This window comes from Electrona antarctica (assembly GCF_951216825.1).
Source record: "Electrona antarctica genome assembly, chromosome: 4".
Taxonomy (NCBI): domain Eukaryota; kingdom Metazoa; phylum Chordata; class Actinopteri; order Myctophiformes; family Myctophidae; genus Electrona; species Electrona antarctica.
The window spans coordinates 48,255,743-48,273,500 of NC_136809.1; the positions used below are offsets into that span (position 1 = coordinate 48,255,743).

Sequence of the window (17,758 nt, forward strand, 5' to 3'; positions counted from 1 at the left end):
AGTTACAGACCCATAAGGTACGTCCATTTGGTTCCAAACTATCATTTAGCTGGGGACCCCCTGGAACTCCCTGAAGGACCCCATGGGGGTCCCCGGACCCCACTTTGGGAACCACTGGTCTAGAGCAGGGGTTCTCAACGTTTTTGGCCGGGGACCCCCGAAAATGCTTTGGCAACGTCTCGGGACCCCCGCCCCGCCCCCTCCCGACCCCCAATATAAATTGACTGCTACAATAACCTTAAACCATTTTGGGCGGGAACCCCTTTTGGTGTTTTAAGCATTGTTATAATTTAGCTATTTAAAAATAGCAGATCTACAAGCTCATAGCGCGCCACCGAGTGGCGCGCTACGAGCTTGTAGGTCTGCTATTTTTTTAAATAATTTTTTTAATAATTTGGGGACCCCCTAAAATAATTTGGCGACCCCCCGAGGGGTTGCGACCCACGGGTTGAGAACCCCTGGTCTAGAGCAACTAGTAACTACACAAGCTTCCACCAATGGTGATTGTATAATTCCCATGTGCAATAACTCATTTGGTCTGTCTTCTCAGTGAAGGGGACAAAACTCTGCATGCAACACAAGTAAAGTAGGCTACAGATACTCAAGAAATGTACTTAAGGACAGTACTCCAACGCAACACTGCAACGACACACTTGTGATTATACAGTAACCGCACGAGTGCACGTACGTACGTCCTCCTCGCATTACAGACATGCATGACCTCACAGAGTTCAACACGGTTAATTGTGCCATGAGGACACTGGCAAAATTAACTCTGAAACCGCCCAAACTACTTTTTATATATGTGATGTATGCCATGCTTTTGTTATTGCTTAATGTAAGTCGCTCTGGATTAAGAGCGTCTGCTAAATGCCTAAATTGTAAATTGTAAATTGTCGCAGTAGAGTTGTATTATAATACAATATAATATAATATTATTATATATTTTATAAAAATATAGAATGTCAAAAAGTTTGTAAATGTGTGTGTGTGGGGGGGGGGGGGGGCAATCGACTTGATTGGCACCTGAATGATTGACAACTCAGTCGTGCTGTACGTGCAGGTCTACCAAGGTTACCGTGAGCCGCGTTGGCTCACTTGGCTGACCTGCGTGAATCCTTGTGGTGGAATGGAATGCATCCCGATTCCCACCACATCATTGTGTGACCATGCAGGCGTTGCATGTGGTCTGGCCTGGTGACTAGCATGAGGAGGAGGAGGTGCGTATGGCTCTTCAGCCCCTCTGCGGGGGCTCCTGGTTGTTGTTTATATCTTGTTTATTCTTTGTGACTGATAGGGAGTTGGTTGCTCTGTGGAGAGAGATTATGGCATTTTTTGGACTTCATAGGATGTCAGTCACCTATCAGTGCAAGTGGTTCTTCACTAACCTTTACATATCAAGGACCTCCTCCAATTTGATATACAGTAGATTGTCTTATTCCTACTCTGTGACAGTGTGACCCCACCCTGTCACTGTCTGTTTGCTTTTACATGCCTTTCAGTAGCGCGCACTGTTTAGGTAGGGTATGGACAAACAAAACTACAAGCAAACAGATCACAAACAGCTCTCACCACAGTTTCACCACAATTTCTCAAACAGTTACTAAGGGGTCCTGTCACTTTAAATAGGGGACAGCACAGCACTAATGGGCCAAGTTGGGCCAAACCAACTCCTGTCTAGAGGTAGGGAGGATTGCTTGTCGCCGAGGGACATTGGCGTCTAAAATGACGTTGGAAGAGGACTTGGGAGAACTAAGGACTTTAAGAAATAGAAGAGCTACAAGCTCATTGAAATATGTATATAACTGCCTTTTGACCTATACTGTAACATGTTGTGGAGCATGTTAACCCCTTTTAATTTGGTCCTGTGTTGTGGGAGGAGCCAGGGGGGTATATAGCTCTGGGAGATGGCAGTGTCAGTCAGTCTGGCCTGCTGTCTGATGCTGCCTGGAGCTGAGGAGAACTGTCGCTCTGAGGAGGTGATGTTTTGGTTATTATTTGTTACCATGGTTGAAAGGATCTAGATCTTTTGATTTATTATGATGTCTATATATATTATAATATATATATATATATAATTATGTTTTGCTTTACATTAGAAAGGCCTGATTTATAAATACTTATATTATGTAATGGTTTATTTAAAATGATTTTGATTTGCATTATTGTATATAATATAAAGTACTTGATTTTGAATATACCTATTTTCTATTTTCAGACATTTGGTCTCTATATTTTTGTCACTTCTTATGCACTGCGTTGCCTCGCCATTCCTGGTGTTCATATTACCCCGCCTGAGACAGGGGTGTGACATTTGGTGGGATGTGGTTTCTTGCATGCTTTATGAGCATTCCGTTGATTGAAAGGACATTCAGTCCAATCTGAATGAGAACGTTCTGCATGGCAAAGTCAGTAGTCAGGCAGCCCACTTTGACATCAGCTGGAGCTGTCCCAACACCCGACTCACTCTTCACTTGCTTGATGTTACTGGGAGTGATCCATCCACCTCCTTTATCATCATCGCCGTCCTCCTCCTCCTCCTCACTCACTTCATCTGAGAATTCCTCAGACAACGTCTCGATCTCTGTTCCACTGTTGTCCAATACGGAAATACCGTCCACATTCAGCAAGTCCAACAGATCAGCCTCGATGGAGGGCAGTGGGTTCCTCCAGAACTGGAAGCTTGAGGTGGAGCTGGTATGGGAGGACTGCCAGACTCCTCTTGGTGGCTTTGTCTCGAATCTCATCAACCACATCTTTCAGCGTGTAGATATTCTGTCCGATGTCCTGCAGAGGTGCTTTCTTCAGAAACGCAGCAGCGTCAGCGACAACATGCTCCACCAGGGCCGCCATGTTGCATTCAGGAGGGGAGAAGGAGAACTAAGGACTTTAAGAAATAGAAGAGCTACAAGCTCATTGAAATATGAATGTATATAACTGCCTTTTGACCTATACTGTAACATGTTGTGGAGCATGTTAACCCCTTTTAATTTGGTCCTGTGTTGTGGGAGGAGCCAGGGGGGTATATAGCTCTGGGAGATGGCAGTGTCAGTCAGTCTGGCCTGCTGTGCGCTTTGGCAGTGGGAGGGGGCTGGGTCACAGTGTTGGAGAAAGATGAGGTGACATTGTGGTGCTGGCCCGACGGGAGGCCTTCTCCCACTATGGTTCCCTGGAGCTTGGAAAGGCCCAGCGCCGTTTCAGACAGCTTCTCGTCCGACGCGTTCTCTACAATTGTAGCAACCGACTGAATCCTATGACACCAAAACAGGCTATAATCAAAGTTTTTCCAATTTGGCCCAGGTTTTATTAGCACACATACAGTGTTGGTGGTGGACTGGAGCAACTAGATGGCAAATTACCTGAATTTTGCGGATTGGGGCCTGTCGTTTCTCCTCCAAGTCACACAAACCCCTTCCCCACCGGTCATCTGGACCTCTAGACAAAGCTTTATTTAACTTAAAAACCACTTAAAATGGTAGAAGCATGGTTAGACATGAAAAACACGTATAGGGCCTAAATGGAAAAAAGACAGCAAGGAATTGCCATCCCTTTCGGACCAAATGTTTCGACTGTACTCTGAATAGTTGCACAGCAATGTAAAAAAACAGGACCCCCACAACTCAGAGTATACGCATGTGCACACTCTTAGAGTTACAGACCTGTAAGGGTCCATTTGGAACCCCCTCAAGGAACCAACTTTGTGAACCTCTGAAATAAACCAACTGAAGTACATTCCGAGGACGGCTACCTTGTTCCTGCTCTCTGAAGGTTTTGTACAGGGTACAGCTCTGGGCTTCTCGGCTACAGAGGCCCTGAGAAAGTGGAAAATAAGATTACTTAGGTTTAAAAATGGTTAACATTTTCATTATTTGTAGTAATACACCAGGATTGGATTTTATATTTATATTATATATATATATATATATATTATATTACCCAAACAAAGATTGTAAAGGCCTGTATTTTTACCTGCAGTTCTCCTGATTATCCTCATCTGTGAAGACGGTAAATGGCGTTGGGTTGGTGGGGGGGGGTTTACAGGACAACGGTACACCTTCAAAACATCAAGGGTCAGGAAGAGGGGGAGAATTCATTACGAGCAGCATTATTATCTGCGGGTGTCTACTATAATTGCCTCAGTGTCAGTTTCCGCACGGACATATTTGCTGTGTGCACATACGTCAGCCAATGAGAAAACCAGCTGGACTAGTAATCTAGTAAGAGAGTGGCGACACGCTTTGATCTCGCGGCAAAGCGGGGTGCTATGGGCTATAGTTCCAAACATTGGAACTATCCCATTGAGATAGAATGAGCGCTTCCGCATTCCATTGTTACAATGAGAGTCTATGCTAGTATCGCCACTCTTACTAAATTACTCTGAGCTGGACTAGCTTGCACATTGATTATACATCTTGGGGAAGATGGTTTTTATATAGCTTCAATTACAGTATTTAAGCATTACGCTAAACACCTGATGTGCATATGCTTGGACACCACCACCTCCCCTTAAGGACATACCAATTGCAGCTTGGGGCAGCGATGCATTTGAGTCTTCCAGCAGGGTTGGGGCCTGAAACGTATCCATTTTGAACAAAAAATCTCTGAGGAGGTGATGTTTTGTTTATTTGTTACCATGGTTGAAAGGATCTAGATCTGTTGCTTTATTATGATGTCTATATATATATATATATTATGTTTTGCTTTACATTAGAAAGGCCTGATTTATAAATACTTATATTATATAATAATGGTTTATTTAAAATGATTTTGATTTGCATTATTGTATATAATATAAAGTACTTGATTTTGAATATTTATATTTTCAGACATTTGGTCTCCTCTGTATTTTTGTCACTTCTTATGCACTTTGGAAAATAAAACTACTGTTAAAACTCTGCCTCGCCATTCCTGGTGTTCATATTACCCCGCCTGAGACAGGGGTGTGACATACTCTCAATGAATTGAGCCTCGATTTAAGCTAATTCGCACATAGGAATGCACTCAAGACTATGGCTTAGGTCGAGGATATTTAGCTCCAACTCGCTGACGATCTTTATAATAAGGCCACACCCGTTCTCATTAATAAGCACAATATAAGAACAACCCCTTGACTTATATTAATGCCTGCTAACACCTTATTCCAATGACTGCTACCCTAATAATTAATTATTCACCTTTCATTACTCATACAGTTCCCTCTTTTCCAAGTAGCTGCATGCTTGCACAACTCTGCCACATGTCTCTCTATTTCTCCCTTTCTCATGGAGAGGCCTGTTAACCCTTCACCTGCCAATACTGGCCAGACCTAAATGGTCCTGAGAAATGCAAACTCAGCAACCTTGTTGACACTGATAGGGAGTTGGTTGCTCTGTGGAGAGAGATTATGGCAATTTTTGGACTTCATATGATGTCAGTCACCTATCAGTGCAAGTGGTTCTTCTTCACTAACCTTTACATATCAAGGATCTCCTCCAATTTGATATACAGTAGATTGGTTTAGAGTTTAGACCATGGACCCCCATAACTCTAGAACTCATAATTGCACCAAATGGACCCTTCCATTTCACTCAGAGTTCCAGATACGTAAAGGTTCCTATATAACTATCAACAATTTAGCTGGGGACGCCCTGAAGGACCCCTGGGGGTCCCCAGACCCCACTGTGAGAACCAAAGCCGTGCACTTGGAGGACGTCATCAGTCGTGACCACATTGGGGAAACGTTTCAGCCCAGTCTGACCTGCATTGACTTCCATTATAAAAAGTTTAAAAAAACATATATTGTATGTGCTGGCATGCACAAGAAATTTGGCGCTGATCAGTTCAATGGTTTGTGAGATTAGAACAGTCACACACACACAGACCCGCACACAAATGAAAGTCTCTGAACTTTCCATTTAGAAGTTTTGTATTAGACGGTAATGTCAGTAGGATAACGGAAGAAAGTTAATTGTTAATTAGTCTGGTATAAAATTTCAAATGAAACACAAATAATCAAGAGCTGCTGAGGTCAGAACTGGACTGGGCATTGTGGACGTGCGTTCTCTCATTCTCTCTCTCACACGCACGCACGCACGCACACATTCTCTCACACACACACACACACACACACACACACACACACACACACACACACACACACACACACACCCTGGTAAGTAATGGTCAATAAACATTTTAAACGTACAGCAAAACAACAGTGTCTTATTAGATGTATTTCTTTGGAAAAAATGACATGATAAAATGATATAACTGTGACGTAATGTAAGTCCAATCTCTTATCAAAGGGGATGGATGAGTTAAATGTAGATGTGTGGTACGTGTGAATGAAATTTTAATGTGTCACGTGAACGTGATTGACGGGTTGGAGTGAAAGTGGAGAGATAAGGGTATAAAAGGGCAGGGTTGGGGAGGTTGAGGTCATTAATCGAGTAGTTTGGACTTTGATATTTTTCACACAGGATATTTTACCCATTCGCTGGTACGTACCGATTAACAGATCCTTTTATAGTTTTAGAAATGTTGTCTTGTGCAGCACATAGTTTCAATTAACAGGTCATTATTGTCATCACTGACTGAACTTGAAAATAGCGTACTGAAAGACATGTATAATTTGCTATTTAGGAATTCTATAATAATAATAATATTAAACAATAATAACAATAACAACCCCAAATGTATTATATTTTATTAACATACTCTACCATACAGATTGGACATAATTAGATTTTATTCATAAAACAAAAATTACAACTAAATCATCACTTTGGTAGAAATCATAACTCTATTAATTGCTATAGTTGAAAAGGTTAGAATCAATGGTAAAGGTTTTTGATTGATTGATTACTTCATTTACTCTTTTTGCAAAAAATGTACAGATTTATACAAAAGGATGCTATTAAAGAATAAGACAAAAAAAAGCCCAAGTGCTTATTTCCATTGAGGTCCTGTGTATTCAATTCATTGAGACATTTAAAGACAAACAATAATATGCAAAACATCATATAATGATTTTCAGTGTCGAGGTCATTAGACAGATATGATATGCTTTTCAATCTTTCATTTATTAATAGCATTTACCAATATGGCACACATATTCTGTGACAATAGCCTAAGATAGAAGCCATTCATAAGCTCTGAGTTTATGAATGGCTTGTGAGATTAAAGTAGTTAATTATGCAATGCTATACCTTGAAATCCGTCTTCATATTATGAATGATGTAAGAATGACGACGACAGCTAATGTAATCTAACGTATCCTCTTTCTAGCAATGAATATTTCTGGCCAGACACCTGGTCCTAAACTGCTGTTATATTGCTGTCCTCAAATGCCCTGCCCTCTACCCCCCTCCAAGCCATTATCTCCACCCTGACGTGACATGCAGTCAATTACAATGCTCATATGGGACAACATTTATACAATATGTAAAAAATGTTGTAATGAAATAATTGATATAACTGCACACTTTTTGCTGATTTTCTTTATTATTATTATTCAAATAGGTAATTAGTTTAGTCCCTGCTCATTATTTTTGTCACTGTACATTTGCATATAATGTGACATTTTGTCCTGCATTTACCCAGCCAAAATATTAGGAGCAGTGGGGCACTAATACAGCACCCGGGGAGCAGTTAGGGGTTATAAGTGCAGTGTTGCCATGTCTGCTTATGCCATGTCGGCTTTGGGCTTCTTTTTCTGTAAAGTTGCTTGTACATATTGGTTGCTTCTTTTTGGCTTGTTTTCATAGACCTGGTTGTTTATTTGTCTCACAATCGGTGTGTGTGTGTGTGTGTGTGTGTGTATCTATCTTCCATATTTATCACTATTCATCCTCTCTCCTCAGCTCTATATGGCTGACTTTGACACGGTTCTGAAGTGCTGGGGCGCTGTGGAGGCAGACTACAACACATATGGAGGCCTAGTGCTGACAGGGTTAGTAAATATGAGATGATAACACTACTTAAAACCTTACTATGAAACACATTTGTTGAATGAGGTCTACCCATGGATAGATGTTGGACAAATCTAAACAGACCTAATCTTTGTCTCTCAATATTGTTTTCTCCGTTCCTTTAGTCTGTTCGCAGAGCACCCAGACACCCTGAAATATTTCCCCAAGTTCGCAGGCATCGCCCAGGCTGACCTAGCAGGCAGTGCAGCTGTTTCTGCCCATGGTGCCACTGTGCTGAAGAAGCTTGGGGATCTGCTCAAGGCCAAAGGCAGCCACGCCGACATCCTCAAACCCCTTGCCACCACCCACGCTAATACCCACAAGATTCCACTGGATAACTTCAAGGTGAGTTTACTTCTTGCTTAATGAACCCGAGTAGATGTTGCCTCAGTGATTAATAATTAACCAACGCGTCACGAAGCAACGCGTTTTGAGCTCTTTTGCCGCTTTTGAATTTGAATCCGGAAAAGTAACAGTTTTGGACATATGAGGTTTCCACCCGACAGAGACAAATCAGACCATATATAATTGCCTACACCAGGGGTGGGCAACTTTGACGATGGTGAGGGCCAATATATTTCCACTCACTCCAGAGGGGCCACAGTGCATATTACTGTCGTAGCAAAAATAGCTGATCTACAAGCTCAAAACGCGTCGCTATTTTTGCTATATTTGAATTGAAAACCTGAATACTTTTTTGCTATTTTGAATTGGAATCCTGAAAGTAACCTTTTTATTGAATTTCAAATGCATTTAGTTATAGTTATGTTAACTTTATAAACTGTTAACATAACTACATTGGACACAAAAAGACTAACATTTTAATACTAGTCATTAAGTACTAGTCATTTTAATACTAGTCATGAAGTAATTCAAGCGGAATTGGAGTTGTAACAGCTGAAACCAATACTATATCAGTATTCTGATATTAACCTGAGGGCCACATTAAGTGAAGATGGGGGCCGCCAGTTGCCCACGCCTGGCCTACACACACACACAGTAGGCATATACACATAATTATAGTATATACATATAGTATGTATGTAAATACAAATATATAGTATATTATTCGACATGGTGTAACATCAGTTTAAGTTATCCTGATTCCCTGCTTTCTCTTTTCAGTTGATCACTGAGATCATTGCCAAGGTGATGGGTGAGAAGGCAGGACTGGATGCAGCTGGGCAGACTGCCCTCATAAATGTGATGGTTGTAGTCATTGCTGACATGGACGTTACCTACAAAGAGCTGGGCTTTGCCGGCTAAACCTCTGGCCTTGATAGCCAAAGAGGTTGATGGGGAAAGACAAAAGCTGGAAGAGATATCATCCACTGCAAGTGCTGCTATTTATGAGATTTCTAAGGGTTATAAAGGGGAGATCTAATACATTGTCTTGGTAGTGGTGAATTTAAAGTAATTATAACAATAAACACCAGTACCTTGCCTTGTTCTTCAGTTTTCTTTTAAGTCTAATCAAAAGGGCATATGATGTAATCAATGTGTACCAAAGTTATAGAACCAATTAACATTTCCATCTGTCGCAGTGCTCTGCTGAGTATTCATTTAATTTTAAATCATGATCTATCCAAGTTGAGTTTGCATAACTTAAAAGCACTATATGATCCATAACTGCGACTGTGGCTCAAGAGGTAGAGCAGGTCGTCCAATGATCCATGGGTCGGCGGTTTGAATCCCGGCTCCTCCTGTCTACATGTCGAAGTGTCCTTGGGCAAGACACTGAACCCCAAATTGCTCCCTATGTGCTGGTTGGTACCTTGCATGGCTTCCGCCGCAATCGGTGTGTGAATGGGTGAATGTAATGCACAATCTATGTAAAGCGCCTTGGATAAAGGCGCTATATAAATGCACCATTTACCATATTTGCCCACATGATTTAACGAATATACAGTACTGTTTGACTCAATATGATTGCGTCATTGAGTCAGTGCATGTGCGCGTGTTTCTTTGTTTATATTATGCACACAAGCACATTCATAAACACAATTACACTAAAGAAAGTCTGTTTTGGTATTTTTCTAATTTGTCTCTGTGTTAAGTATTACAGGGTTATAAATCAGTGCTGCTGGGCTGACTGCTGGTCATTGGAAATGAATAAAAGACAAAACAGACAAAGGAATCTTGCAGTGAAATGTGTGTAGGCTTGGATCATTATATAGTACATCTCCAGCTACAAGTCCAAGCATTCTCAAACTCTCAAATACATACAGTACATATGATACACCCACTTTTACAACCCTGTCGTCATTAAAAACGATGTTCCTTTCCATGTCAGTTATCTGAAGCCAGGCGTATTCTTTCTCATAACTAGCTATGACATTTTCATATGGGACAATTCTCTGGCGCTGCCCCTTCTTTCCTCCATTCTAAATTTGACTGTGGACGTGACCCTCTGCAGCTGCACTAAGCATCTTTTGGCAGGGCAGTCACTGTTCCTTCCCACATTCAAATCACACTTAAATCCATGTTAATTTAAGTCTTGAAAAATCACTGTGCACAGTAAATAGCCTCCATGGTGTTCTCAGAGTTGGATTATTACTTTATTTTGCTTATTGAATCACTATAAGACGACAGTATAACGGGAGCCTATTTGGTCAATAAGGCCCCTTGAATAATACATTTTCCATATTCCTCAGCCAGAACAGTCCTTGCTGGAGAATGCCCACCCCATTACCACACGTTACACGAGCTCCTTGAGCTCATTTCAAAAGTTGGAACATCCAAATAAAAAGTGGTACTTGAAAAGGGTGGATAGCAGTGATTGTTCCGACGATAACAGAACTATTATTAGGGTGTTGCTCTGTGTCTCTCTCTCTGTGCCTGAAATGATGCCAGTCGTTCTGGGATTAGTCACCCTCTTGGCAGAGCATGACAGCATTTATAACCCTCTAGCTTCATTTTCCTTCTCCCTCAAGCCAAGCACTGACAGTGAATGCTAACCGATGTCTGGTTTCACCAGTCATGTTACTGTAGGCATCGGTCACGTATAACCCATTTTGACCTGAGATCAGATTCTAAAAAAGGTTTTTTTTAAATAGCAGACCTACAAGCTCGTAGCGCGCCACTCGGTGGCGCGCTATGAGCTTGTAGATCTGCTATTTTTCAATAGCTAAAGCATAACATAATGCTAACACCAAAAGGGGTTCCCGCCCAAAATGGGATAACAGAGTATGACATATAGGCAAACATATTGTATTTAATATTTAACAACAGATTTGTGCACTCAGCTGAAAACTAAGCTTGAAGAAAACCTTCTCAATGATCCTGTGGACAATGACCATCATGATTAGGGATCTCTGGCAGCAACCAAACCTCCATGCTGTCAAAGGTTGACACAAAAACCAATTAAACGACAGTGCACCCTTCAGACCCGTCAAACAGCATTTTCCACTGGTTGTTATTTGGACTGGTGACTGGAAAGGGCAATGGTGGACTGGTCCGAGATGCACATATTAAAAATGTATGGTCTACTTTTGACAAGAAACCACATCTATATACATGTATGTGGAACCAATTAGTCTGGGTCGATGTCTGAGGGCACTTTGCAGCAGGACAAGTGAGAGAGGTAGAGTGCAGTCGTCATTGGAACCAGGCCGGCTGCCACTTTCAGAATAGTGAGCAGCCTATCCGCTGCATTGCTGATACCGCCTGGTGTCGTCTGGAAAGGAAAACTAATTTGAAGTTATCTGCTCTGCTCTGTCATGCAGTGGATAAAACACAAAAATAACACTGTCAAGGCAGCGGATTCGACCGTTATCTCTGCATTGGAACAGCGAAATCATCCGTTATCAGCACGTTTGAATGGTGCCAAAATGTCCATACTGGCATCCTCACCACATAGCCTGGTCAAGGTTTCCCCCTGGTGGACGTGTCATTTCCAACTATTGTGCATGGAACTAGGAGCTACTAATATATACTATTCTCTGCCTATCAGGACGTAACTCGGACAGCACTGAGTCGGGTCTGGTGGCCTTCGCAACGCTCGGCACGGCGACTCGCTCGGCGGTGCCTCACGTAGCTCATGGCCACCAGACACGGCACGCCTCCGTCAGGACATCAGTGATAATGACAATGCTACAATCGCAGATAATGACATACTGAACAGTGAGGATGCCAGTATGGACATTTTGGCACCATTCAAACGTGCTGCTAACGGATGATTTCGCCGATTCAATACATGATACCAGTCGAATGGGGTGGTCAAGGAGTGCCCTTGTTCCCTTTTGGACCGTTGGCCGTCCATATAAAAATAATGTGTGGACTGCACTCGTGCTTTTGGACAGTGTTGACTACATTGCTTGTGTTTTGATCACATCTAGTACCTCTGCATACAGTAGGGGACAATGGTGTGAAGCAGCCATGTTTCTGACCTTCTCCAGGCGCTCTGGGGGGACGGAACCATTTCGAGCTAGTGGAAAGTGAGTGGAAGGCACATTATCAGACAATAAACACAAAAGCCGAGTTGACAAGGATTCAATCAATTGCTTGCCATTTTATCTCAATCAATCACCAACTACTTTTGCTGCCCACCAGCAAAACTAGGAGAGAAAGTCAGCAAGTAAATTTGAGATTTACATTACTTACCGTTAGTAACCATGAAACAGACTTTCCCAAGGAAATATCCAGGGTCCAAGTACTTAAGGGAATCTTCTGCTGACAGGCAACTATGTAAAAAAACAAAAACTGTACGGTCAGAAGCATCAAACACCAACAATAGAGTACCCTGATCTGTAAAATTACTGACTTACAGTACATCAGGAATATACAATATGTGTAGGAAAGCTTCCGACAGATATTTGAACATGGACAAACAGGCCTCAATTGTCCCTTTTCCGTAACAGAGTGAAAGAAGATACGTGGAAAGAAGATTCATTAACACATTGAATCCGTATGACGAGTATACCTGTCCAAGACCTACCTGATGCTGGGTACAGATGACGAGCAGGCTCGTCTTAAGGGGTTTGATATCGCTATAGCATTGCTTCGCTGCGTTTCTTTTTTTTTAACCACTCCGGTTGCTATGCACGGTTGCCAGGGCCCCGCCCGCACAGGTGTTTTTCCTCAATAGCCATTAGCCTCTGTTTTAGGCTTTGCAGGCTTTTTTCTCGGAAACGAATGCGCTGTCCGTGGTGTTGACCAAAACGGCGATGTTCGGAGGTCTTTTCTGATTATCCAGTGAGCGCGATGGGAACATTGTTTTCTAGAGCAAGGATTGGCCTTATTTTAGCTTGGTAGCATTAACGCTAGTACTTTAGCATTCAAGATGGAAGCCAAAACCGGACGTGAGTCATAGTGGAATAGCCTGAAAACACCCGGCACCCATACACCACCACTTTTGTCCACCCACACTGGACTCAAACCTCAGGATCACACTGAGGGAGAGCTTCTCAAGTTCAATCAACAACTATTACAAAATAAACTTTAAAGGCTACCATACAATCAAAGTGTAATTGATAAAACGTTGTTTCAATGTATTATGTATATTATTGAGACATTTAGACCCAAGTAGCCCTGCCTGAACCCATTAAGACCTGAGGCCAATTCTACAAATGCCTTCTAAATGGGTAGTTATTCTCACACTTTCAAAGATTTTTCAGAAATGTTCAAAAATACAAGCTCGTAGCGCGCCACCGAGTGGCGCGCTACGAGCTTGTAGGTCTGCTATTTTTGAAAAATCGTGAAAATAATTTCAGAAAACTGGAGGATTTAGAAGATTTTTTTTACATTTCGAGGTCAGGCCTAAATGGGATATATCAGATGTACAAGCTCATAGTGAGCTTGTAATATCTGCCATTTTTGAATAGCCAACGCTAAAGATCTAAAATGACAGATGCTGATTGGCAACAAGACAACACAGGTATGAATAGCATGTAGAGGACAGATCAAACATTTTGATGGGGACAATACCCTGACAACTGCTCTTACCTGAGCTCCGATGTCAGGTTGATGATGAAGACCACCAGGTCAATTCTTGGTGTGCGGTCACACTCGTGCTTAATGTGTAATGGCAGCTTCTTTAACAGTCTCCTGGTTGGCATAACAGACGGAGCATGACATGAGGATTAATGTGTAAATGGCAGCTTCTTTACCAGTCTCCTGGTTGGCATAACAGACATGAGGATTATTAGCAGCAGCCGGTAATTAACCCATTTAGACCCGAGGTCGATTCTACAAATGCTTTCTAAATCCCAACAGTTTTCTGAAAAACCTCATGTTGTTTTCAAACTTTTCCATGTCAAGGACCCTCAAATATATATGTAATTGGCCGCCGACCCCCATCTGAAAATATGTTGTTCTAGGGACCTTCCAGTCCCAGAAGCAAAGATTTGAGTTAAAAATCACACCCGTGTGAACTGAGTGGTGTAAGGTCTTATATAGCCTGATCAGCTCTGATCTGACGTCATGTCTGACGTAATGAAATCACACCCGGGTGAACTGGGTGACCGTAGCAACCATGCTCATTTTTTGGTACGAACAGACAGACAGACACGTAAACTAACAAAGCCAGTCGTAGGAGTGGTTTACACCACTCAAAAATGTTCGCTCTGAAAGAATATATATTCAAAGGTTTGCGCCACATTTTCACGATTTTTCAAAAATAGCAGATCTACAAGCTCGTAGCGCGGCACTCGGTGCCATGCTATGAGCTTGATGAGTTGATATGGAAACAAAGGCAATGCAAACAATTGAAAAAAAAAAAGAGACATTTCAAATTTATCTAGATTCTAGAACATCTTCGTCAGGTCATAGATTATATCGGGTTTGTGCCTCTGAGACCTTAGTAGTGTCAACCCTGGTTAATTCACATATCGTCATCATGGTTAACATTATATTTTTGGATTAAAACAAAGTTATTTGTCAAAAGGTTAAAGCACTATATTGTGCTATTAAGCACTTTAAATAAGCACATTTTCTGAAATACAGCCTAGTCTATATAGAGTGTTTGTTCAGTATCAGGGGTCATCTCTGCATCTCTCCAGCTCTTTAATTTCTCTTTCGATTTCGTAATGTTCCACTTCCAAATTGTCTGCTCATTTCTCTGTCATCACTACAACTTTCACTTTCACTTTCACTTGTTTAATTTTATCTGATGCGCATTCTCTCTCCTGAATGGATATTAACATTGTTATCCTGACCTGAAAATAACAGATGCATCATCGCTCTATATTACTCAGTGGTGGAAAATGTACTCCGTTACAAGAAAAAGTCTGGAATTAAAAAATTCAAAAGTATCGGCAACAAAATGTACTTAAAGTACCAAAAGTACAAAGTACTCAGTATGCAGAATGCCCCTTTCCAATTTTCAAATGTATAAAAAAATCTTTTGAATTGCGACGCATTGTGAGTGTGTAGATCTTCTCTTTTCAAACGGATGAAATATAGTGCTGAAGTGCTTAATATATGTTTTGTAATAATAATCAAAATCTACAAAGTAGAAATGTTTTCAAATAATTATAATGGAGTAAAAGTACAATATTTGGATCTGAGATGTAGACAGAAGACAGTAGAAGTAAAAGTATTGGAAAATACTCAAGTAAAGTACAAATACCTAAAATAACTGTACTTAACCCATTTTGGGCGGGAACCCCTTTTGGTGTTAGCATTATGTTATGCTTTAGCTATTGAAAAATAGCAGATCTACAAGCTCATAGCGCGCCACCGAGTGGCGCGCTACGAGCTTGTAGGTCTGCTATTTTTTTTAAATCGAAGAACCACTGACAGAAACATAGCTTTTTCAGAAAACTGTCAGGATGTAGAAGACATTTTTAGAATTTGATCTAAGGGTCAAAATGGGTTAAGTACAGTACTTAATTAATTGTACTTAGTTACTTTACATATTACTAATACCCACACGTTGACGCAGAGATGCGGCGACCTATCCACCATGGTGACAGCCAGGTCCTGTTGGAACTCCTCTTCACACTCTACCAGCTAAAAGGCCACAATTCACAATTTACTTACATAAAAAGTATACCTGTAAACTAAACATCTTTTGAAAATAGCATATCTACAACAAGCTCACAATGCGTCAATCATGTGACACATTCATTGTGAGCTTGTAGATCAGCTATTTTCCAAATGGCCTAAATGTACGGTATATAAGGCTGAACTTGAAGTAGTTCATGTTTTGCAATAATAATCAAAATCTACAAAGTAACTAAAGTTATAGTTGTAGTGGAGTAAAAATACAGAAAAATGGAAATGCTCCAGTAAAATAAAAATACATCAAAATTATAAGCAATAATATGTCAAAAAAAAAAAAAAAATGTAGATGAGCTTGTAGATCTAAAGGACCGTACTTCACCACTTTTCAACCTATCTTCATATAATTGGTCCTCAGTCATTAATGATCATGATAAAATGGCACAATGTTTTTCTACTCGGTCTGTGTCTCAGGAGGGCTGTGGGCAGTTCAGAAACCCGTCCACCACCAGTGACATCATCGATGGGGAATCCAAGCTATAGAAACTGAAGGTTTTCTATTCCTGAAAAGATGCAATGCGAAAATGGAAGCCATCCTTCTCACAATACAATAAAAGTCTAAATATTTTTTGGAAAAAATCTAGCGATGATGTCACTGGTGGACGGGTTTCTGAACTGCCCACAGCCCTCCTGAGACACAGACAGAGTAAAACAATTGTGGTATTTTATCTTGAACATTAGTGAGGACCAATTATTAATATGAAGATATATTGAAATTAAAAGTGGTGAAGTGGTCCTTTAAAAACACAACAAAAACATCAATAAAATAAATATTAGCATGCATTCATTCAGCAGTGGCTGGCAGTGGTTTTCAACCAGTAGTCTGGGGACCACCAGTGGTCCTTGAGGGGGTTTCAGGTGGTCCCCAGCTAAATGGAGAGTTGGCAACCAAATGGACCCTTAAAGATCTTTAAGTCTTGAGTGTAAAAAAAAATAAGTTAAATTATTGTTAAAACAAGTGCATTACTTAATTTGCAAGAAGTCTACAGAATTACAGTCTACACGTTTGGGTTTGGCTGTTATCTCTCCTAATAGCCAGGTGGGCTCAGTAAATGAATAGATGCAGCATGGCATTGTGGACAAAATCTTATCTTTTAGTTTTAGGTCTGAGGCTAAATCTCATCAAATGGTGGTCCGTGGCTCAAATGCTGAATAAATAATGGACCCTGATACGAAAAGGGTTGAAAAACCACATATTATCCCAAGATTTAGACTCTCGTAGACGTATGTATCGATTCTGACATCATCTCTACGTCAGAATCGATAAATACGTCTACGAGAGTCTATTGGGCTAGGTGCCAATGCAAAATGCAAAACCAAACCAGAAAAATACAAACCATAGCGGTGGCCTCATTTAGTCCGGGTAATGTCCTGAATGGTGTCAGAACTGACATGGTGTCAGACGTAGATAATAAGATGAATTTAAATGATTTTTGTCTTATTAAAAACAGCCAAAGAAAAGTTAAACGTTAGCATGAGAAGCTACACTGTTGCTGCGCTCATTTTCAAACGTAACTCTGACGTCAAGACCAGTACCAGTGTTGCCAGATTGTGTGAGAGCAATAAGCAACCAGCAAGTCCATGAACAAGCAGAAAAACGAGCCCAATGTAGCTTATAATAAGCAGACATGGCAACACTGGTCAAGACTTGACTGTTTGGTTTTTTCTCTACATTTGCCACTTTGCAAGCATCTACAAGTGGTAAGCTACTGCCATCTAGTGGCTGGCCTGAGCGATGTACTGCAGAACACTAGGACAGTGGTTTTCAACCTCTTTCATATCAAGGTCCATTAGTATTCGGCATTTAA

At 41.0% G+C, this 17,758-nt stretch overlaps 2 protein-coding genes across 4 annotated transcripts; one reads left to right on the forward strand and one right to left on the reverse strand.

Moving 5' to 3' along the window:
• The first annotated feature begins 7,826 nt into the window (after nucleotides 1-7,826).
• On the forward strand, nucleotides 7,827-9,329 carry mb (myoglobin). Its single transcript, XM_079499195.1, has 3 exons — nucleotides 7,827-7,930; nucleotides 8,075-8,294; nucleotides 9,075-9,329. The coding sequence occupies exons 1-3, from the start codon at nucleotides 7,848-7,850 to the stop codon at nucleotides 9,213-9,215; spliced, it is 444 nt and encodes a 147-aa protein (XP_079355321.1). The 5' UTR covers nucleotides 7,827-7,847; the 3' UTR covers nucleotides 9,216-9,329.
• Nucleotides 9,330-10,105: 776 nt separating this feature from the next.
• On the reverse strand, nucleotides 10,106-17,501 carry pane1 (proliferation associated nuclear element). Of its 3 annotated transcripts, none has more exons than XR_013789849.1 (7): nucleotides 17,288-17,501; nucleotides 15,820-15,899; nucleotides 13,893-13,994; nucleotides 12,552-12,631; nucleotides 12,290-12,375; nucleotides 11,143-11,625; nucleotides 10,106-10,968 (listed from the first exon to the last, which is right to left on the reverse strand). XR_013789849.1 is itself a non-coding variant. In XM_079499194.1 (6 exons), the coding sequence occupies exons 1-6, from the start codon at nucleotides 17,342-17,344 to the stop codon at nucleotides 11,482-11,484; spliced, it is 549 nt and encodes a 182-aa protein (XP_079355320.1). In that variant the 5' UTR covers nucleotides 17,345-17,501; the 3' UTR covers nucleotides 10,106-11,481. The 3 variants fall into 3 exon arrangements, 1 of the variants encoding a protein (XP_079355320.1); XR_013789850.1 differs by having other exon boundaries at nucleotides 10,106-11,017; nucleotides 11,089-11,625; XM_079499194.1 differs by having other exon boundaries at nucleotides 10,106-11,625.
• Nucleotides 17,502-17,758: the final 257 nt, after the last annotated feature.